Here is a 23,681-nt window from a genome sequence, read left to right on the forward strand (position 1 = left end):
CTATTTTGTCTGCTAATATTTCAGTAAAATTAATCGAAGATACTTTTTGAAGCATAAAAAATAAAATGCAAGAATCGAATAATAATAATAATAATAAAAGCAAGATATATGTTATTTTTTTATATATTTCCTACTCTTTTATTTCCAAATATTTTTCATCTATCTTAAGCCTTTTCTTCCATTTGCCAAGACTTTGAGAGTTCAGGCTATTACTAGTTAATTGGCAAGTGTTCTTGAGATTGAGTTTGCACCAAACATATTGTTTATTATTATGGGCTATAAAAATAACACTATGAGAAATTAAGAATCTTTCATTGTATAAATTAAGATTCACTCAAGATTGCTGCATATTTAGCAAAGATTCTTATGTTTATCTATTTTTAAATGCTTCACTGGCTTTCTATGTAACTTTAGAGATGTAAGATTTAAACCCACAACTTCTAACTTTGATATTATATTATCTTACCAACTGATTTAAAAGCTTATATTCTTAGCCTCTGTTTCACCTGTGGAAGAAGAATAGGATTATACTAGAATAAACTTTATTATTCTAGTATAGTAACTAAACAATATTTTTTAGCTTATTCTGGTATAATAATTCATCATTCTCTCTCTCTTATTATATAATAATTCATAATTATTATATTACCTTTAGATCAGACGTTATTTAATTACACATCACTTTAATTATAGTTAAGTTTCCTTCTCTCTTTTCTCTTTTCTTTGTTTTAAAAAATAATTATAAATATTTGTATTGCCACATGTTACAACGCATTACCGTTATATAGCCACGCATCATCACGCACTACAACGCATTGTCACTATATAGCCATTTATTGTCATTGCCACGCATTGCATACCGAGAGTATAACATGTCAATCGAAAAACGAGGAATGGTGATATATAAGAGGGGGTTGACGTTGTAATAGCTCTTCAAGAAGATATCTCATTCTGTATATATTTTAGTTTATTATAGTTTATTTCTTTGCCCATAATTTTCTATTTCCACATCGTCATGATAGATTCACACTTTAAGCATCATGATACAACAATTGCGAGTTAGAAATATGTTTTAGAATTGCGACTACTACCTTAGAGGGTAGCAGTTAGCAGTTAGCCATGACGAACTAAATGGCGGCTCATTTTACCATTTTGAGTGCAACTAATAGTAACTAAATTATATTTCCTATTTTCTCAATTTGTTTACAAAGATTCAACTGTGTCTACTAACTAATATTCAATTTGTGTTTCAAAGATTTTTATCTTAATTTCTTGCCTTGCTATAGTAAATTTCTTTAAATTTTGTAAGTGTGATAGCTTATCTATGGTGCTTATTCTGTACAATTTTTTTCTTCATTGGGTGACGAACAGGTTGGGTTTGGTGGATTTGAGTCATATGAACATTTATTAAATAGTTTAAAAATTCTAAAAATGACTTGTTTATTGAATGTAGTACATGGGTCATAAATGTGTAACAAAGTGACTAATTATTTAAATTTATATAAGTTATTTAAGTTATAAACGAATTTATTTGTAATATAAATTGATTGTTTAAGTAATAAACGAGTTTTTTTTTTGGATCATATTGGGTTACCTCATCATAGAAATATTGGTAGGGTTGGGTAATAAACAGAGACACAACTCGTTTAATAATTAAGTTAGGCAGGTCAACATGTTTGTTTTATGACTCAAATCTAATTATAATAAACTGACCCTTGTGTTTGTGCTGGGTTCAGTGAAAAATTGTCACCCCTAGTTTACTTGTAATTTACTTTTTTTTGTCAACAATTTCTATTTCCATATACATTATTGACATTTTCTTCTATTTGTTCTCCATTTTTAATTAAATCATGGATGATAACAAAGTTTGATGGATTTTTCTTTCTTAGGCCGCTCTTTTTAAGCTTCGAAGATGCACTAGATGGTATAAAGACGATAATTGTTAAACATTTTATTGTTAAAAATACTAAACTATTCAACGTCTTATTAAGACGCTAAATTACTCATTTTTCATAGATCATATTTTTTAAACTAATAATCGTGAAGAAATAAAAACAAATAAGATTATTTTGATTAAAACTTAATTGAACCTCAAACAAGAAAAAAAATTTGTATCATAATAATTTTGTGTTCAGTTATCTATTTTATCATAGGATGCCATTGAAAAAGATCTATAAGTTTGAATCACACGGTCATTCTCCGCGGCTAAAGATCGTAAAAGAAAGGCACAGTAACTCTTCTAAATTTTATTTTTTAATTTTCTCTGATAAAATACTCAACTCTTTGACATAGCGCCGGGTAAAACATATATAGCTATTTTGGTATTAAGTTTGAGGTGTATTTTATTTGAATAAATAACAAATAAAAGAATGCTAGTTTGCTCAAAAACTCAGGATAATCAAGGAAATAAACTATGAAATTCGAACCCAACTCCGGGCCGTAGAAAATGTATTAATATCCTAAACTCTTCGTTTGTTTCCCCTCCACTACTCAAGTCTCTGTTTCCACAAAGCTAAGAAACTGGATCAAAGACATGGCCTTATTATTCTTAGGCCTTTCTCCCAACCTATAACACGGTGGTTGGTTACCTTTCTCTGGCTTTAGTGTGCCGTGCCAGTACTTTTTATTATCGACGAATGATCTGTGCTACTAAACTCTCGGAAAATCATAGTCGAGTCCCAATGGCGCCGCCGCCGCAAGGTGGCCTACCGCCATGGCGGCCGCCTGACAGCCAAAAGGCCGCCTTATCGGATTGGAAACGGGTCGGATATGACCAGTTAAAATTAACTAACCGTTAACCCTCATATAAAAGGAAAAAATCACTGCTCTCCTCTCCCTCCGCTGCTCTCCTCTCTCTATCGTTAGAATCTTAAACCCTAAAACATCAAAACCCTAACGGCGACGAAGTGCGAGTGCGGCAACGGAAACAGCGTGCGTCCTCTTTCCCGCTTTCTCTCACTCTCTCTCACACCGAACTGTTTTTTTTTTTTTTTTTTTTCAATTTTCGGTCTTAAATTCTTAGTCTGTTAATTCTTATTACTTAATAGGTTATGCTAGGCAGTTAGAGAAATTAATTGAAGTAATTATCGATTGTGTTTACATTTTTCACTGTTAATCAATAATCAGTTAATCTGTTGAATTATTCGTTAGATTTTATTTTTTTTTCTTAATCTGTTAATTTGTTAATTAATAATCTGTTGAATGTTGATTGCTAGTCTATTATTCTGTTGGTTGTTAATTTTCTTAGTCTGTTTATGTTGAATGTTTTTCGAAGGAAAATGTGTTAATTACTTAATCTATTGATTAACAGTGAATTAACTTTTGGTGTTGGTCTGTTTTTGTTGAATTAGTGAATTACTGCAACAAGGAATTAGTTAATTAGTTATTAGAGTGGTATTGTGAATTACTGAATTAACTAGAGGAAGTAATCAGCAATTAGTTACTGGTTACTGTTTTAACTTTTTAGTTTTTACTGGAGGAAATAAAACAGTAATTAGTTACTGTTTTTGTATATACTAAATTGGTTTCAACTTATATATAAGTGTATAATGTATATTATATATCTGCATTATATATGTTTAATTACTTATTTATTATCTTTTATATTAAAAATGCTAGACCGTTTTGTCACCCGTTTTGTCGCCCGCCTTCCGCCTAGGCGGTGGAGTGATCACCTGCCACCCGCAGCCGCCTTTCAGAACATTGCTACATATACACACACACGATGGTGCGATCAAAATCTAGTAATTCCAAGAAGCCAAAGCGTGGCGTCGATTTCAAGGTACAGTTTTTTCTTTTATTCTCTCTATTTATAGCATCTCCTTAGTCTTTCTTCTCGAATCTAAACGATTTATTGCATGATTTCCAGAAAATAAAGCATAAGATTGGGCGGAAACTGCTCCCGCCGAAGAATTCAACCAATACCGAAATCAAATCCAAAGGTTTTGTATTATATCCTTTTGCATGTTTGATTCTAAGAATTTGGGGTGGTTTGGCCTAATGCTTGCGTGACGGTTTATTCGGGTAGCAATCGTTCTCCCGGAGCAGAGCATATCGGTCGAGAGACGGGGTATGGTGGTGGACAAGAGAGGGTTGACGCTTCAAGAGCTTCTTAAAAAGACATCACATCGCAATCCAAAGATGCGGAGAGGTTGTTAGAGTTCTTAATTATCTAGTTTCTGGTGCTTCTTGCATAGACATCTTAGTTTATTATAGTTTACTTCTTTGTCCACAATTTTCTAGCTCCACAGCCCCACGACATTTTCGCCCTTTCAGTGCCACACTACAATAGTTGTGGGTTAGAAATATGTTTTGGGGCTGGACCGGCCGCCTTAGAGGGTAGCAATTAGACATGGCGGCTCAATTTATTTACAAAGATTCAATTGTGTCACTAACTAAAATTCAATTTGTACTTAAAAGATCTTTATCTGAATTTCTTATCTTGTTATAGTAAATTTCTTTAAAATTTGTAATTGTGATAGCTTTTACAATAGTGTATCTTGGGTACACATTTTAATTTTTTTTTATTGGGGTGACAGTCGGGTTGGGTTAGTCGGGTTTGAGTCAGGTCAAGATAGTGCCAACACGAACATGAGTTGTTCATTAAATATTTCAAAATTTCTAAACATGACTTGTTTACTGAATGGGTTACATGGGTCATAAATACTTTATAGTGTGACACAAATTATTTAAGTTTATGTAAGTTATTTGAGTTTGTTTATTCGTATTATAAATGGAATGTTCAGGTAATAAACAAGTTTTTTGGATCATAATTGGATTATCGCATCATAGATAGGTTGGTAGGTCGGGTCACAAAGGAGTTGGGGTAATGAACACAGACATGACTTGTTTAATAATCATATCAGGTCGGGTCAAAAATTACCACCCTTATTTCTTGTAGTTTACTTATTTGTCAATAAATTTTTTTTTTTATGTCATATTGACATTTTTTTCTTTTTGTTCTCCATTCTTGATTAAATTATGGACATTTATTGCTGTGTGATCACAAAGTTTGATGGATTTTTCTTTCTTATGCTGCTTGTTTAACTTTTGAAGATGCACTAAATGGTATAAAGGAGATAATTCTTAAGGATCCTTCAAAGCTTAAACCCCAAGTTGTTTCCATGATGGAGAAGTTAAATCAGCTCATACATGATAATGATGGAGCAGTTCGTGACACCTTCTTCAACCTTTTGAGAATTGTCATCTTTCCAGCTCTTAAGGGGGTATGTTTCCTTTCAGTATATTACTTGCAATACTTGAAGCAAAAGGAAATGCTTGTTAGGATTATTCCTAATTGACCTTTTGATATCACCTAATCATTGTTCTTTATGCCTTGACCAACAAGAATAGATGCATCCCATTTAGTACAAGGTAGAACTCTTTACATTCATACTCATTTATCCTTTTCCCTTATCTGCTGTTGCACCGTATTCAATTGATGTTATTTTCTGCATGAAATATGCATGTCAAAGCAAAGTTACTGATAGTGCATCTAGAACCATTACTGTACATAATTAAATCGATGTGAAGTGGAAGATACTAATGATTTTACAATGTTTTGCAATCTTTGGAAGTAGAAATCCAAGCTCTAACAAATGCATGTTGTGATTAATATTGATTTGGCAATTGACTTTCCACATAATATATTCACTCTTAAGCAGAAAGAAGAAAGAGAGAATCACTTGATTTACTATTACTGCAACATGTTAGTAATTTGTCCAATTTGCTTCATTGGGTCCGAGGCATTTTTGACTTTTGAGGTATTTGATAGGTATATTGTTCGTCATATGCTTACCATTTCCTTGCAGAGGACTATATCTTATTGAGCCTTTTCTAGTAAAGTCATGAGCATACCAATTCTAACTTCAATTGAAGCATTCCCATCGCCCTCCCAGTTTGCAGTTTTTTTCTGGAAGTTCCAATCGCTGTTGACTATGTTCTAACCATTGTATGGACGCTAATCTTCAACATACCTTTTGAGAAAGGTCTAGCTGTTGTGATTGTTTTCAGTAATTTTTTCTCCATAGATGGCATCAGAGATGATACTGGAGATGAACTGGAAAGCACCATCTAACTTTCAACTTATAGTTTACTTTGCGAGTTATTAGAACCCTTATTCGTAGCTATGGAGAATTCTCCTCTTTTTACAAAAATTAGGTGAAATGCTACTATGCCTACATGGACATCTTTATTTATTTTTGAATTAGCCTCCAACTTGTTGATTACCTATTTATACAGGCGATTGATGGGTTGTCCTAAATGAAATTAGTTTTGTCTAGCGTCCAATTTGCTGTGGTAACTGGGTTCACGTGTCCATTGCTATGCTACTATGATACATTACCCTAATTTATTGGATGACAAAGAGTTTCATATTAGTCATGCAAACTGATGGATAAAAATAAGGACTGCAAATTTATATCTACTGGCTTAGGTTAAGAGACTTAGTGGCCTCTAATGATGGAATATTGTGAAGGACTTACTATCTTCACTTCTGTGCACCAGTTGATGAGTTGCTGGTAGAGAATGAACTTGATGACTTATGGCAATTACACTGTAGTGCTTAACATAATAATGCAAAGCTATGATAAGGTGTTATGTTGATTTGCTTAATTTAGAGCTAGAATATCAGGAGAAGGAAAGTCTCATGAGAATCAAGAGGGGATTACTCATATATTGGTAGTGATGACCCCTGGGTATTTCCACCAAGAAGGATGCAATTCAGCCACTGATTTCTCTATGGCTACCATGTTGTTATGCTACACTTTCTAGCCAACTAGATGTGTGTAAGAATAAATAGAAGCATCAATTTCTTATAGGGAGATCTATTAGGCCTCATCTTTCCACTTCCCATGGTCAACTGTGTAAGTGGTTGAAATTTTATTGATCATCTTCTTTTTTCAGGGACAACAAAAGCCACCGTCTTGATGCATAAATCTTGTAAGAGCTGACTTATTAAAATAGAATAGTTAGAAAAGTTTGATTAACATTGCCATGATGGATAGCAAGTATGTCTGAAGCATGGGAATTGTAGGAAATTAATGGAATAAAATTTTGGTATATTTATATGTATAAAAAATTTGCTAAGCTGTCTGTAAACTAAGATGAGGCTCTGGCAGACTGGGACAAATAGATTGGGCCTATTGCCTACTTCCCCGTATATGTCGTTTGTTGTCAATAGGTTAGCATATTCCATCAAAATAAAACTCTTAGAAAAGTTTCAGTTAGATGTCGAGATGTATGGCCAGTATCAAATATACTTGGAAAAGTTTTGGTTCATGATGCCTACTCTCTCTATGTTACCTCCTCTTTCCATGACTTGTGGGCAAAAGGTTAGCGTATAGAAAACTTTACAAGATCGTCTTTGAGGTTGTTACTTGATATGGCAATAAGTCTTGCCCCACACATCTAAGAGGTCATGGGTTGAACTCTTGAAAACAACTTACTAATCAATAATGGTAAGCAAGCAAATATCTCCCTTCTCACACATCCTGTTTGGAGCCTTGTGCATTAGGATCATTTTTTTATTATTTTAATAGATCCCATCTTTATTGGAATTGGAAGCCTGGGCTTCCCTCCTTTTTATTATATGAGATATCTTCCTATAAGCTTGCTTATGATGAACAGAACTTATTTGCTTCTCTTCTTTTCCTGGTGTTTTAAGTTACCTATGTCTCTACCCATTCACTTGCTAATTAATGATTAGCTTGACTATCGTTATATTTCAAATCCGTTGTTTTTTCAAGTTCCTTTTCTTATCTTTGTAATATTAAATCATATTCGATGTCCACTAAGTCGTTCCAAACATTCCTACCTCCTTTCTGCAGGGAATTCCAGGGGATATGATTCCGCTGCTGATGGACCGTAGTTTGCATGCAATGACACATCTCTCAGTGGATATACGACTTATGGCTTTCAAATTTCTTCAACTTGTTATTCATAACCATCCGATATCCTTTTTCCACCATGCTGAGAGGGTTTGTACAAGCTATAGTATAAGTTTGTGCAGTTTTATCTATTACTTTTGTGGATGTGTTAAACACATTTCTTGTGGTGTTGATTGTCTTAAAAGGTTATTTTGTTTGACAAGTCTGAGTGCAAGCATAACACAGGTTGATGATTAATCCTACTTGATATTATGGTGTATAATTTGAATAAGTTTGAATAAGCATTCACTTTATTATGTGAATTGGTCTGCATGATATGCTTATTGTTACAAACTTCTCTGTTACATGGGCATCTTTAGGTGCTATATTCTGAGGATTGCATACCAGCAAAGAGCACATGCTAAGTAATGAAACTGCAGGACATGCCACAGGCACACTGACCTTCAGACCATGGGCACCATGAATGGATTCCATAGTAGTAATGTCCATGGTCATAAGGGGGAGAGGCCACAGATGAAGGGAGATGAGAGTTAGAGCAGTGCATGAGGAGGGAGAGAGAGCGAGGGTGCTAGAGGCCTATCATCGCGGATCAGAGACATAAGAGTTGGGGAAGAGTTATGGCTGAGAACTTAGGGTGTTCTTATCTATTTATATGAATGAGTGCCAAATTTGTTGTCGGAGTCGCTTGAAACCCACTAGGCGTTGAACTATGTGCTCCATATCTAGCACTGCTGCAGCAGTACAATATGCGTCCCTTTGTCCTGCCGCCATCAATGTGCTGGCATGATATGCACAAGTCAGCATGCTCGCCCATTACAACCAATGTTATAATACCAACAGTGTATCAAGTTTCTGATTGATGGATGTGCAACTACTCACTAGCATAGTGAATATCTCTCTACTTACTGTTTGAATTACCTGAAAGCTTTTGTTAACTTGTCCTTGTTTGGTATTCCCTATTTCCTTTCTATTGTCTTCTATGGACCACATTGGTAGGCATGTTAGACATGGCCTTGCTGATTTACAGTAGATTCATCGATAGATTGATTCTTTAGTGACAATACTTGTCATGCTTTATCAATACTGGTATGTTTATTCTCATAATGTTTACTTTCAATCATGGCCTTGTAAAATAGTAATGCATATATGATATAAACATGGACATTTAATCTGCTTTTTTGTTTCTGATTGTGTTAAATTGGGAATTAATGTACTTATCCAAGCATGGCAGATATTTCTTGGGTCTTCTTGTTACGTAAGAAGCATATAATTACAGTAGTCCTATTTTGACGTTACAATATTGTGATGTGTGATGTAATGTTCTGTAATTTATGTTCCTATAGCTTGGATTTGTTAACTATTATGCAACGATGGTTGTGCCAGTGGCACGTGCCATGCCGTGCCACTGGCACTCATTTAACATAGTTCTAATAAAAAATTTAGAATATTTAAAGATATTTTTGGGTTTTCAGCATGTCAGTATTTGATTTTTGGTTTAAAAATGTATTAAAACCCACATTATAGTGTTTTATTTTTAGATTATTTTTGTAAATAATTTATTTATAAAGAAAAAGTAATAGTCCAATATAAATATTATTCAAAACGTAATATGATTGAATATATTTATTAAAACTAATATTAACAATTAAACATTTTATAATATGATTGAATACTCTATAGTATAATTTAATACATAATAATATTCAACACATAATATTAATTGATAATTAGTTTAATAATTAAAATTAATATTTAGTTGAATGGGAAGGATCAAAGACTTCATTTGATGATGATAGATGGAAATAAATTTTTTATAAAAGAGGCTCCACGTCGGCACGGAGACTAGCACGGCTCGGCATGAGGGTGTGCCGGGCACACCCCATGCCAGGTGTCATGCTACCACCGGCATAGGGCGTGCCGACTGGCACGACCATCCTTGCTATTATGTTCTAATCAGCATTGGTGAATAATATTACTGTTGGAGTTTTTTTTTTTTATAAAGGCAGTTTGGATTGCTAGCAATGCTTTAGTTGATCAGTCGCTTTTATGGATTGTTGACTATACAATTGCTCTCTTACAGGTTCTTGACAACTATGTTCATATTTTAAAAGACAAGCAGATCTGTTTACAGGACAAGAGCAAACTCAAGAGTGCTCTTGGTGGGCTTGTTCATTGCCTCAATTTGTTGGCCAGTGAAACTATTGAACTGGTCTGTATCACATAAAGCGTTGTTTGAACTACTTTTACTGTATACATTTTCTTTTCCATGATGCCTTCAATAGTTAGTATCCTTCAAGTATTTGCTATTTCTCACTTGCTCTGGAAGTCTAGCATTCAGCTTATGTCTATAGCGATCTGTTTTCTTCATGCTCTTCGTTTGCATTTCCTGTAAGCAGTTGCATCCTGTAACCATCTTCTGTTAAATGATTTACTCCCATGCTATTATTCTGCTTATTGTATGTTAGATCTACAACTTGCTGCTATTGATTCGAATGTGAACTTGTTTGTATCGCTTTATTCTTTTTGTTAATATGTGGTGATCTTTTTGATTTCCTTCAAAGTTTTCTATTGCCATTTAGCTACTCTTATAGCTCTTGAAATGATGATCTGTTCATGCTGTCTTGTGATAGTGGAGGCTACTAGTAGGAGATATACAATATGCTTGATTTTTGCATATATTTCTAGTGGGAAGTGTTTGGGTTTTGATGCTTTGGATATTTGGTTGTGGAAAGAGGGAAAATTTGCTCTCTGAAAACTCCAAATATGACTCATATAATTCTACTAGTAGTAGGCTGGAGTTCTATGCTTGCCAACTCTATGAGTAGTTTAAGACTTTAAGGTGATGACTAAAGGTTCTTGTCACCATTAGATATTAAGTAGATGATGAACCTGTGGTCAAGTAGGTTCTTGTCAACATTAGATATTAAGTTTCGAACAGTGAATTTGAAAATGGTGCATAGTCTAAAAAGGCATCACTACGTTCAAATGTTCTGACTTTGACTTACCATTGCCATTTTTTTTCCATGAGTTGTTTATTCTTGTGCTGAAGGTGTTAAAAATTGATGTACCTTTTAAGATCTCTTCTATACCATGTTTAATAACATTCTCATCTCCTTTGGACAAATTACTTCTTTTAAATAATGAGGATCTTTTATTCCATAAAGTTTAGAAACAAAATCATGAGATGAAGTAACTCGATATTAGATCAATCAAAGATCTACTTGACATTGTACAAGAACCATATTTAGATGGACGGAGGACCTTTCATGTGAATGGCCTGATGTACACAGCTGCCTGATCCTTTGAGTGAAATTGAGGTCAAATTTATGTTTCTTTTGAAGATGTTTGTGCTCCGTACTTCAACGTCTCCCCTCATCCTCTTCTCCATTCTTTGGTGGAAGTATTACTTTAAAATGCTAACTGTGAGAATGCTCATCAAAGGCTATGTCCTACTCCATAAGTCCTAATTTTCCTCAGCAGTCCCCAAAAGTTCATGGAGCATTAACTCAATAACTTAAGTTAATGATTTTATTAATTCTTCTTATCTTATGTGGTAATACCTCTTTCAATTAGTTTTCAATAGGATATGGTGTATAAGTACTAGTCCGACCACCAGAAGAGCCACCAAAGGTTCAATATTCATAAATCATATAGTGTGTAAGTCCTAATTCTCTCGTCATTTTTATGAGAATATTCATCTGATAGGAAACCTTGTCATTTTTATGAGAATATTCATCTGATAGGAAACCTCACTAATGGGTTCAATGGCCACATCTAGTGTGCATTAGTGTAGTGACAAACTAAACTAGTAGAATATGTTGGTTTCTCCTTATTATCTCTATCTCAATGATCTTTGTACCTAGCTTAATTTCATTGGTGACCTCCAGTCCCAATCTTTTACTATTTCATGTTTTTTTGTACATATCTTATTTACTTTCAAACTTGCAAAGTCCATTTGATGTTAATGCCTCATTTTAAAATTGATAATTCCCCATGTGCTTCAAACATGGTTAGTTGCAAAAATGAATAGTTTGTTCCCTCTTCTTTAGTCGGATAACTTGCTCAACTCTTTCGTACCTGCAGATGTTCAGTCAAAATGTATATATACATGTTTTCTACTGTCATTTAATTTGCTTTATGATCCAATTTCCTTTTAAAATCTTTTGCAGAAAAGAAAAGCACCTGACTGGATGACGCGCATGTTTGTCAAGTTCGAAAATCAGCAAGGTAGTATTATATTGTTCTTTTCTGTGACATCTCTTGTTATCTTTTCATCTTCCAGTATTCTTTCTTGTATTATTGGTGCATCATGTGTTAAAACCTAGTTAATCCAAGTTTTCTTGTTCCTTCTAAAGAGTAAAAAGAATCATTAGATATGAAAATCTCTGTTTATCAATGACTGTTTGTCTATTGCGATTCACTTGCTACTCCCTTGAGACGACCCGTTAGTACGGCTGTCATGTTTGTTCCTGCTAATTGTCTGCATTATCATTATGATTTTTTTTCCTCTTTCTCCTTTTGCTTGTTATTATTATGTCTTACTTTCCTCATGTTTGCTTAATTTTGTAGGATTTTTTCCTGTAGTCAAGAAACTTGAAGATCTCGTTCCAGTCCTGGTCAACTGTTTTAGAGAATCCGCTTCATTTCATGTAACCACAGATAGTTGCGATCAATCATTTGAATATATGCTATCAACTCTTCAATGCATAAATCGGGCTTCAAGAATATTGGGCTATGTTATAAAGAAATATCAACATGATGATTCTCAGATTTATTGTTTTAAGTGTTACAACCCTGACTTGTTGCGGAGTAATATCTTGCTGCACTTACCGAAATTACAGACAATATTTCCTTTCGGTCAAAACCATAAATCCAGTGAAAAGGTTTGTTTTTTTTTTCCAACTGATATTTGCTTACATCCGTTTTGTTGCCAAATGCTTATTTGAATTCACAGATAGCTGCCATATGTTACTGTGTGTGCCGCTTCATTTTGTCAGAATGCATTTGTGCCCTTGGAAGTGTTTTTACCCTCATATAATGTACTGAATTAATCATTATACTGACAAACATCATCCCTACATTAGGAGCTTTCATCCTTCTCTACCTTCATCTAGACCCTATGCATTTTTAGGAATTTTGGATGTTGGTCCTGGCTGCATGAGTCTAGTTGCAAGAATAAGGTAAATGCTAAGCGGCTTATAGATTTCATATGAAAATCTTCTGCTTAATTTTCTCTGGCCCACAGTTATCATGGTAGATCCTTTACTAGTGAACTTTCTAAAGAAATTGTTTCTTTTTGCAAACCATTGTATCCCTTATGCATTAAGAAATAATGCACCCGCACCCATTTATCAAATATGTGTGATGCAATCTACTCCGATAATAAGCTTATACACAATCTGACTAGGCCAATATGCAAGGACTCTTTTCACCTTGCTAGTTGTGACCCTTCAGGAAAAAGGAAAGAAACCAAGATATAACAGTTCATGCATGTATACTCTCTTTCTAGTTTTTCATTTAAGCACCTGATAGCTATGCTGCTTTCTCTCCTCAATAATATATAATAATATATAGGTATTTATTATATTTATTTATTTATGTGTGTACATATGCATGAAAGTATGTATAGAAAGAGAGTGAGAGAGGAGGGAGAGAGAAAGAGGAGGATGAATTAATGATTCTAACTGCTCAAAATTTTGTGTAGATTTTTATAACTGGTGACGAAAGGTAGGAAGATTTAGTAGGAAAGACAAATGGAAAAGGATCACTTAAGAGTCAGACTTCTGTGAACATGTTCCAAGATTTGAAGAATGTTAGTATGGTGTGGCTTTATCAGCTAAGTCACCTACTGGTTTTCACGGACAATGTAATTCCCTTCGGAAGGGTTGCAAAAGTTATGTGTCAATTTGGTTATACCTGTTAATTAGTTCTATTATGTTAGTCATGCACTGATGTTTTAATGTAACTACGTTTAAAATTTTTATGCATATGTGTTTACTTGTGATTTGTACTAGCTTTCAAACTGATGAGAATAATTGTTTGCTGCTTGACTTTGAACTGATTTTCTTGGGGTTATCTGCAGGAAGAGGCCAGATTTTTTGTCTTGAACGTCAGAGTTGCTGAGATGTTTTTGCACCTGAAAGAAATGATTGATGATGGCTCATTTATACCTGATCATTTTGTCGAGTTCATTGGGTTTTCTCTACTAAGAAAGGTCCTGTATGAGTATTCTTTACCTCCATGTTTAAATGCCTCCCTTTTCAGTTGTTTATATGATGTAACAAATTATTTCAGGGTGCTTCCTTGCTTATCTGAGATTTCTGGCTATGTTGTTCACTCCTGGTTTTAAATGTTGCCAAAGCAAGCAGTTCAACTTTTCAGCCTTTTAGAATCAATATTACCAGTGATTTTTTTTCCTTTTCTGATTTATCTGTGGCTTTAGAATCTCAAGTTCTCAGCCTCTCTGTCTCTTACTCCATTGGAACACTCTATTTGTTGCACTGTAACCATATGAATCACAGAGTTTCTCCTACAAGTGCTTCTTATTTACACATTTAGCCAATGAAATTTAAAAAATTTCAAGGATTAAGTTGCTGGATATGACTCCTAGGAAATGTGAAAGTGTATAATTTTTAAATTCTTTTTGATATAGTTATTCTTGAGAGTTTTGTAGAATGAGTTTATTTACAACCAACCATGGTTTGGCTTCATTACTTTTGGGAATTCTATTCTTGGAATTGAAGGTAGGTTTCATCTCCAAAGGATGTCAATATTAGCATGTATAGGTTCTCAAGTATCTAAATGAATTGCATTCATGTTGTTTTTTGGGGGCACAGGTTACTAGAACTTAAACATATCTGTGTAGAAATTAATGAAATTGTTGGATTCTAAATTCAACACTAGCAGATGATGCTTGCTACATTCAACCTGAATTGGGGGTTGAAGATGGTTGAAAATTATAGAAGTTAAGGCTGACTATCTCTATATTCCTCTGACAGGTTGGGGCATCTAGGAGTGATGAACCACTTCGTAAGGCATTTATGGAAAGGCATATAGCTTCATTGTTACCTTTTATGCCAGGGCTTATATCACAAATCACGGGGAGTTATCAGACACAATTGTTAGAGGTTTGACTTGCACTTTCTGGTGAAGTTTTCTTATCGTTGAGGTTCCAAAATTTTTTTTTCTTTGTACAAATATATAATATCTCATATTATAGAAGTAATCTTTACAATTTCTATGTAAAGAATATTCCTAATGTTAACTTACAAAAATAAGTACAATTGCAGGCCTTTACTAGTGCTTTTAAAGATTGTAAGGTGAACTGCAAACAAATATTGGAATATTTTTCTGTATTGGAAGAAATGATACTTCCTGTAAGTTCCACTGTTGTCACTCTTTACAAATTTTTGTCCTTGATTAGCCACAGTTGCTGTATGCAATGAATTTATCCATTTCTTATATATTTTTACAATAATTTCGTTCATCTTCAATTATTTACCACAGGATCTTGTTACTGTAAGATGTATTCAGGTGAATTGACTTCTTATTAATGTCCTTGACACCAAATTTTCCTTAATTCTTATTGCAAGGACAAAGTTGACAAACTGCGGCTTGAAACCAACTGTCCATACCTGATGGACTATCAGATTGCTTGGGTAAAGGAGTTCCCTAGGATCTTATTTCAATTAGATAATTTACACCCCTCAATCTCCGAGGTATCATTGCTTTACTCATGAACTCTTCTTTATCGTACTGCACAACCTTCATTTTGTTCACAACTTGTTATTATACTTGATTATTCCTGCAGTGCACTAAATTTTATCATCATAATGAAATAATCATGGATTTAGTTGCAAGAATTGTTAATGGTTGTGCCAGTCACACATGCTGAGCCGAATAGCTGATATCCTGTTTGCCGTGGGGCGTGCTGAGCGGCACACTAACACATCTACTGCATGCCTCAAATTTGCTTTTTAGAATATATATATATATATATAAGCTTATATAAGTCTTTTATCCCTAGATAAATGATGTATTTTGTTAAGGCTATAAAGATATAGTAATAGTCAAGTAGAAACATAATTTAACACATAATATAATTTAATATATTCATTAATCGATAATGGTTCTGTAGTTAAAAGCCAAAACTAGAGTAATTATTTTATGCTTTTAGTTTTCTTAATTCTAGTATATGTTTGTGGAAACCTGTTGAAACTTTTGGAGCAACTCGTTTGCAGCTCACCTGGAATTACCTTTAAAATGTTTGGATGAACATAAGTGCATTGAAGTATATTTAGGCAGCTAGATCTCTTTTGCACTCTGTAGAAATGTTCTCCACTCTGTCTTGTATTTTTCCTAATCTTTCTTCTTACGACACCTTTTGAGTTAGTAAAGAATTTTGATGAGTGCTGGTTGTCCAGCTGATTAGCCGTAATTTTAACCAATTGACCTTTTACATGTTTAGATATATCCTGAAATTCTAAATTTGTTGTATCAGCTTTTTTTTTCTTCTTTGATTGTTGATGACGTATCAGCTGCACTGCTTAAACCTATAGGCTATAGCAAATTAGCAATGGCTCACCTTGGTTGATATAGTGGCCCTCATGATATCCAGACTATCTGCTATTAAGTATGACTTTAGGATCAAAGTCTATGAATTTGTGCATACTTGTTCTAGTATTCAAGTACTCATTGCGATGCAGATAATGACTCCCAATGGGAACTGATGGACAATACTCTCACTTTTTCATGATTGCTAGCAAACTTTAAATCATATAATTATTTATGATGCAAATTATCATTCTAATATCAGTGTCAATCAGGCATTAAGTTAAATTGAATGTTCTACATCCTTGTTTTGCTCATGAATTTAGCATTCCAGGTGTAACACTCCTGTTTGTACTGTTTGTCTTCAGAGGGCACTGTCTGTGGTGACTGCTTATTTGCTTGATTGAACACTTCAATTGTCAACTTCCTTCATATATTGAATATATTGTAGGTAGCTTTGAAGGTTCTAAATCGATATGTTCAATTCGCTCGGCCAAACACTCCTCTCATGTTGGAAGTTGAAACCCTACAATTGACACTAAAAGAGTTTTATGATGTTAGAAGTAAGTACTTGAGAGCCATGTTGTACATGTGATTGTACGTCATCATACTTAGAAATTTCTTTAGTTTTTCTATTTTCATTTGAGAAGGAAGTAACAATATCTGCTCGGCTGCAGCCATTGCAGGAACAGTTCATCACGGGCCTTTCGTAAAACTCCCTTATGATTGCCAGATTCTTGCTCTTTGTATCATCAAAAACTATCTCAAATTGGATAAAGAATTTGTCGATGCACTGACTCGTTGTTGCATATGTAAGTATATTTCTCCTTGATTGTACTACTGTCGCCTTCCTTCGGTTGCACTATAGACTATGAATTAGACAAATATCATTGACTATTTGTACTTGAAGATTGAAAAAGAATATCTTTAGAAACATTCAATGATTCTAATTGTTAGTCTTATCGTCTAGATCTCATCTCTTTTTACTCCCCGTCATTTGATCATGAGCATGGTGTCTTGTAGAGGAAAATCTAGGACAGACTAAAACTGTGTAATTTATCCTGCAAATATCCTTGTATTTGCAACACACATACAAAATCCACACATGCTCGAGTGCACAGACATAGAATGGAAGAACTACCTTAGTTGGGAGTAACTTCAGATTATTCTATTTGTTTGACAGCAAAGTTCATACTATTTGGAGGTTCCTAACTATTCATAAAGCTGAAGAAAATTGGATAGATTTAGGACCATATATTATTATATGGTTTTCCCACTTTAGAGGCTTCTACACCCATATATTTAGTATCATTATATCCTAAGAGATGTGAAAATAGAGATCATGATAAGGTGCGGATTTTTGTTTATAAGACTTATAGATTGGTGCACCAGTACTAATCAGCACACAACCACACACCATGCTTGTGGGCCTATAGGCACTGATACAGGGGAATGTCTTGATACTCCCTCGTGCCAACCCCTATTGACCTTTACTGACGTTGTGGAGACTTTGTTTCCACTTGACTCATACTATTTGGCAAGAGGTGTGTTACCCCACGTTGATCTTGCCGGTTGGCATATGTTATACCACTAGCATGACAATTATTGATAAAATCCAGGGATTTCGTGCTGGTTGGCATAGATTGTTTTAACAGGCACATACTATGCTGATGGGCCTGATGCCTCTATGTATTGAGGTAATTTGAAAATTAAGGAAAAATTGGGAAAGCTCATAAAAGTTAGACCTTAATTGTTGTAAGATTCAATTTTAGATCTACTATATGTGGGTTGATCTTAACCTGTATTTTGCAATTATATGTTGAAATCTTAGCTTGGGAAACAAAATATGGGTTTTCTCCAGGTTTTGAGCCTAATTATGAAAATTCCGAAAAAATAGCAGGGTAATTATCAAATTGGAGTTTAATTGATCACTCAAGCATATCTATATCTAGATGTTGATCTAATTTGAATTAACACAGTTATGTCATCCAATTTGAATTAACACAGTTATGTCATCCAATTTGAATTAAATATCTCTACAACTTTTAGCTTTGAACTCTTTTATGCCTTGGCGATGATTTATATTTCTACTTTTACACAACATTGCATGTTGTTTCACTAATCTCTAGCTGAGGGTTTCAATTTATCCATAGAAAGCTTTGGACTTGAAATTTTGAATGTGGCAAGTTATTTAGAGTTCAATTTGTGTGCCCCAGAATCAGATTTTAGTGATTGGACTTTTCAACCCACTTTATGTTTTTATATTTGTTTCTGTTTGTTAGCTTCTTTTCTTTTTCTCTTGTTAGCATTTCCTTGGTGAAGTATATGACAACTATAGTTTTCATGCCAATAGTAGGACAAGATTGATCTGCTTGTCTGAAAGTTGATCAACTTAAAGAAAGAAGTAGGAAGATCTAATCAGTTAATTTTCTCTAGTCAGTGGAAGCCACTCAAATATCTGATTTTTATATTTCTCATACTTTCTTAACCATGTCTTAATGCAGATGGCGATTTGAATCCCCAACTTTTACTCAATATAATAGGTGATCTACAAGGATCATATAACACGGGCATAGTGCAGATTGCAGATCTGCTTAGTTTCTCGCTTGCTTTAATAGCACGATTTCATGTTTATCCTGGTAATCTCTTGACCATGTTGATTTTCTATTGTTCCTTTTTGTTGCTATAGTGGAATAAATTTTTAGTTTCTATCAATTTTCTCTTGAACTTTTCAAATCTAACCTATAAGAAATGATATGAAGTATTATTGTCTGAAAAACAATTCATTATTTAACCATGTGGCAACTGCATAACCTACTCTTTTGATCAAGTTCTCAAGCTCTCTTATTGACTTCTATATACATATATATCCTGATATTTGCTCAACAATGAGATACACAAGGTCATTTTGTAATTTTATTTTGACAAAATCTATAATACATTTTGGAGAGCATAAACCAACTATTAACCAATATAATTTGCATCTTTATAATATGGAATTTCTGAGGATACATGCCTATATAGTGGTCACAGTGCACTTTTATGTTATCAGATATTTTAATGGTTAACTTTTGATCACGATTGTTGCATGCGGAACATATCACCTTTTTTGCTCTTGAAAGACTAACAGTTGTTATAGGAGTCTTTCACTTTTAAATGATTGGCTCCTCCAATTGTTCCACAGTAATGATGGTACTAATATTAGTATTTCATCCATATCCTGGAGATTAGCTTGATAAGTTATTGTGTTACGGCATGGCTAAAAGTTGCCTTTGAAAACTCTGGTGTCATTACTGGGGATGAAGATTCAGCAGTCCTGTGTGGCTTTGCAAAGTGTGGATTAGTTTCTTTTCTCTTATTTTATCTCGTCAAAAATTTTCCGTACCGCAATGCATACTATGCTTTCTGGATTTCCCTTCGTTTCCTCAGTCTTTTCTGGATTTATTTCTTATACTAGGTTATTTCCTAATATAGATATAGAAGAAGTAAATGTGTTTCTTTCTATTCGAACACCTGTAATTTAAATTTTTCTTTCCATTCAGAAAATATTTTTTGGGGGGAGAAAGATCGGAAAGTCTCCAATTCCTCACTTTATAAGAAAGTCTTGTGCAAGATTTTAGATTTTCTCCCGTTTCAAATGCGTCATGGGCCACACGTTGGGCCAGTGATTCTGCAGGAGCTGTGGAATGTTATAATTGATGAGTTTGTATGTAATCAAAACTTATTTCGTTGGGCTCATTAGTTTACTTTTTAGTCTTCAGATTCTCAGAAAGAACCGTCAGGATGAATGTCATGATGGTTTGCCCTGCTAATTTGGGATGTTTCTTCATAGTATTTTGCTTCTTCTTTTTCAGTCAAAAAAGCCACCTTTAGAAAACGCATGGGGATTGCTGGCAACAATTATTAAACTTGATCGCCATACTACAAGAATCTCGGATGAGAATATCCGCGAGCTTAGCAAGCAGATATCTGGCTACATGGTTGATGCAGCTTTTGTATGTATCAATTCTCCTCATGCTGCCAATATTCTTGAAAATTTTCAGATAATGATACCTGTTAGAACTTAGAACAATGATCAGACTTCTATTATCATCATTTAGTTTAATACATATTTTTGGCAGTTTGTAAGTTGTAGCATCTTTTCTACTTTAATAAAACATATCTTATTTTTCTAGTTTGTAAGAGTGATACATACTACCAAGTTGTAAAACTAAGGAGGCTGGGTTGTATTTCTACGGATAAGTGAATGGGAGTGGTTTTTGCAAGTTCACATAATGGTTGAGCTTCAGTCTGGAATATCTGGTACAAATTAAATTCAGTGAAGGCAAATAACTTGGCTCGAGTATCACAATATACCTCTTGAGTTCTTTTATTTTGTCAAAATTATGATCTAATGTAAAACTTATTATGGATGGCCCTATACATTTTGTATCGAATTTAAGGTTATCATTTAGAATTTTAGATAAAGAGCACCCCCAGACTTGTCCAGTCAGTTGGCAAAGATTTGATCAATGGAGTATCTTTATAAACTTTATTATGATTAAGTTTTTGGGTTCGCGTGCTGGATGGCTGGACTGGCTGAAAAGGGTTCAACTGGTCTTGTTTTAATGCTCTTTGGTTCTGATTAAGATCGCAGCATTGATTAATCAAGCTCAAGCTTAGTGGTTGAGGTTATCTTCATTATTGCTCAAGCTCAAGCTTATTGTTTGAGGTGTTCCTGGAAAGCATATGGTTGAGTACAAAGCCATCTATTTTTCTGATCGCCATCTCATTGGCATGATTTTTTTTGTGTATTTGTGCACTCTTGTGCGTGGGTGAGGTTATCCTTTTCTTTTAAAAATTAGAAGGAACTGAAAACTAGCCAAGAGATAGGCTATAATTCCCAACTCTTTGCTTGATCTAGTTAAGCAATGGCGAAGCATCAAGCATAGACTATTTGAAGTCAATTTCAAGAGTCCTGCCTGATTCAAATCTATTTAGTATTCCACTATTCCTATCCAATGTCCATCTATCGAGTTTACTCTGTCTCACATTTTGTCCGTGGTAGCAATGAGGCAACAAAGCACATGCTATGCTGACTGAGTGTTGTAAATACTCATGGTAATGCAACACATCATGTACTATACAAATTAGGTTTTGTCAAAACACTAGCATGATAGCATCGATCATACACATACATAGGTTAGTTACACTTAGAAATCTTGAATTATCACCATTTGTACATACTTCCTTTGAACTTTTTTTTTTTATGTTACTTAGGCTTCTTGAACTATTACAAATATTTCAAACGCCCTTTCTATTAGGTTTCAATTTACTTTTAGATCCATAAGATGTCGCATATAAGTCACATGAGTAACCGTATAACATGTTTACTCTTATATTTTGGAGGAAAGAAAAGAAATTTTAGTTTACTAAAATACCCTTACCTTCTTATGGGGGTATCTTGGTCTTTTTAGCTTTTTAGTTTGCAATGTCAGGGGGGTAAGATTTTTTTATTAGCTTAGGCGGTATATATGTCACAAAATATATTCATGTAAGGTACGTGAAAAATGGTAATAGTTCATGGGATCTAAGTGTAATTATCCTTATATGTATATTGCTGATTTGAATTTTCAAATTATTCTCTTTTTATACCTTTTCTATTGGTTCTATCATAGTAAAATGCTTATAATTATACTAAGGTGCACCTTCATAGACTTTGATATGTCTATTTAAACCAGCTTCTCTGCCGGCATCGTTGTATGAGGCTATGAACATCATGCTGCCCTAGTACATTGTCTTTGCACTAGTGATAAAATAATCAACATTGATACAACAGTTAAATTGTATCCTGCCAATGCTTATTTTCTTAGCAAAATGTTTCTTGTAAATAATAAGAAGCTCCTTATATAATTTGCTTCCATTATTACTGACTAGAATTCGTTGGTATTACTTTCTAAACATGTCCAACTACTAGCCTAGTTGAAGCTTTTTTTGCGCCATTTTGTTCCTGAGACATTTTCTGACCTCGTGTTTTGTTGCCCTGATGCAGTTTATGCCAGAAGACATTGACGTGGCTATTCAATCTGATGAGATTAAAATACTTGGGAAGGATATTTGGCCGTGCTTTCTGCTACTTTGCGAAAGTCACAAGCTTTTACATTTTGTCTTTGAGTTTCTTGATTCGATCATAATGGAATGGAGCTCCTCGTTTCCATCTCGGTTTGATAGTAAATATACACTGGAGCCATCAGCTCGCGTTCGTGCAATCGGCTATATATTCGTGTGTATGTGTCTACTTAATGATGCGAGACTCCTCAGAAATCTTCAGTTGAGTAAATTAGATATCGGAAACATCCTGCACAACATACGACAGTTGCTGGTAAGTAGTAAAATTAGAATTACGAGTTTGTTGGGTATTATTTTCTTATATAACATATGTCATAGTGCTCCCTTAGGGATGAAGGAACTAGTGAAAACAATGCTAATTTTATCTAGAACCGTAAAGATCATGATGATTTTATTATGTTCTACATTTTGAGTTTGCATACACATCATTACATACTCATGTCAACTAGAAATTTCACTCACTTGTTTCACCATGATCAAAATTAATTTATCCAGATAAACTGATTCAGTCATTTCTTGTGTACTGAATGCAGGACTCTAATAGATCTGACGTGACATTTGAAGAAAAACATAAAATACAGAAGACATTTGACCAACTGAAGACTAGATTATGCGAAATGCAATGTTATGATGCAAGTGAGTTGGAAGGAGATTAAGAAGTGCTTTGTGATGTGTAACAGTGAATCAGTCATTCTACTTGTTTTAGTTTGATGACCATGCCAGGTTTATCCTTTGACGGACGTTAATATTCAGAAAATTGGGCCTTTCATCAGTGCATTGGAAATATTAGTTCTGATGTGCTTCTTTTTTCTTTTTCTTTGGCATTGCAGGTATAAAGAAAATAAATAAGACTTTTTTAAAGCCCTACTAGAGTCACGACTCTACTGACAGAGTAGGGTTTCACAGAGATCATGTCAAGCCAATTTTTATCCTTTAGAGTTGGAAGTTGAACTTTTCTAACAAATTTTACTGAAATTTCTGTACATGTCTAGTTAGAAGCATTTTTTTTGTTAAGGCAGGACATTGAAATGTCCTCGTTGTATATGAATGGTCAATTTGGACTTCTTTGATTGGTCAAATATAATCAATCATCAATTCGTGCGATGCATATGCATTCTTTTATGTTTCTTATTTGTA

General features: G+C 34.1%; 1 protein-coding gene across 4 annotated transcripts; it reads left to right on the forward strand.

The window, feature by feature from the left end:
• Positions 1-2,732: 2,732 nt before the first annotated feature.
• LOC140774911 (uncharacterized) lies at positions 2,733-23,643 on the forward strand. 4 transcript variants are annotated; one of them, XR_012106664.1, is made up of 21 exons: positions 2,775-2,931; positions 3,619-3,781; positions 3,869-3,941; positions 4,028-4,150; positions 5,056-5,225; positions 7,827-7,976; positions 9,967-10,095; positions 12,056-12,113; positions 12,456-12,769; positions 13,969-14,100; positions 14,885-15,013; positions 15,176-15,262; positions 15,479-15,604; positions 16,888-16,999; positions 17,114-17,248; positions 18,941-19,075; positions 19,979-20,142; positions 20,291-20,431; positions 22,468-22,797; positions 23,078-23,267; positions 23,375-23,643. XR_012106664.1 is itself a non-coding variant. In XM_073118096.1 (20 exons), exons 2-20 carry the CDS (start codon positions 3,725-3,727, stop codon positions 23,198-23,200), a joined length of 2,688 nt encoding a protein of 895 aa, XP_072974197.1. In that variant the 5' UTR covers positions 2,775-2,931; positions 3,619-3,724; the 3' UTR covers positions 23,201-23,272. The 4 variants fall into 4 exon arrangements, 2 of the variants coding, with proteins under 2 accessions (XP_072974200.1, XP_072974197.1); XM_073118096.1 differs by lacking the exon at positions 23,375-23,643 and having other exon boundaries at positions 23,078-23,272; XR_012106665.1 differs by lacking the exons at positions 19,979-20,142; positions 23,078-23,267; positions 23,375-23,643 and having other exon boundaries at positions 2,757-2,931; positions 22,468-22,609.
• The last annotated feature ends 38 nt before the right edge of the window (positions 23,644-23,681 follow it).

Source organism: Typha angustifolia, chromosome 13 (genome assembly GCF_048772165.1).
Source record: "Typha angustifolia cultivar Huaian chromosome 13, ASM4877216v1, whole genome shotgun sequence".
Classification (NCBI taxonomy): Eukaryota; Viridiplantae; Streptophyta; class Magnoliopsida; order Poales; family Typhaceae; genus Typha; species Typha angustifolia.

Coding starts and splice junctions, on each gene's coding strand:
- LOC140774911 (XM_073118096.1), top strand. CDS start 3,725: ATGGTGCGATCAAAATCTAGTAATTCCAAGAAGCCAAAGCGTGGCGTC. Junction 19,076..19,978: donor ACGATTTCATGTTTATCCTG/GTAATCTCTTGA, acceptor CTTTCCATTCAG/AAAATATTTTTTGGGGGGAG. Junction 22,798..23,077: donor ACAACATACGACAGTTGCTG/GTAAGTAGTAAA, acceptor TACTGAATGCAG/GACTCTAATAGATCTGACGT.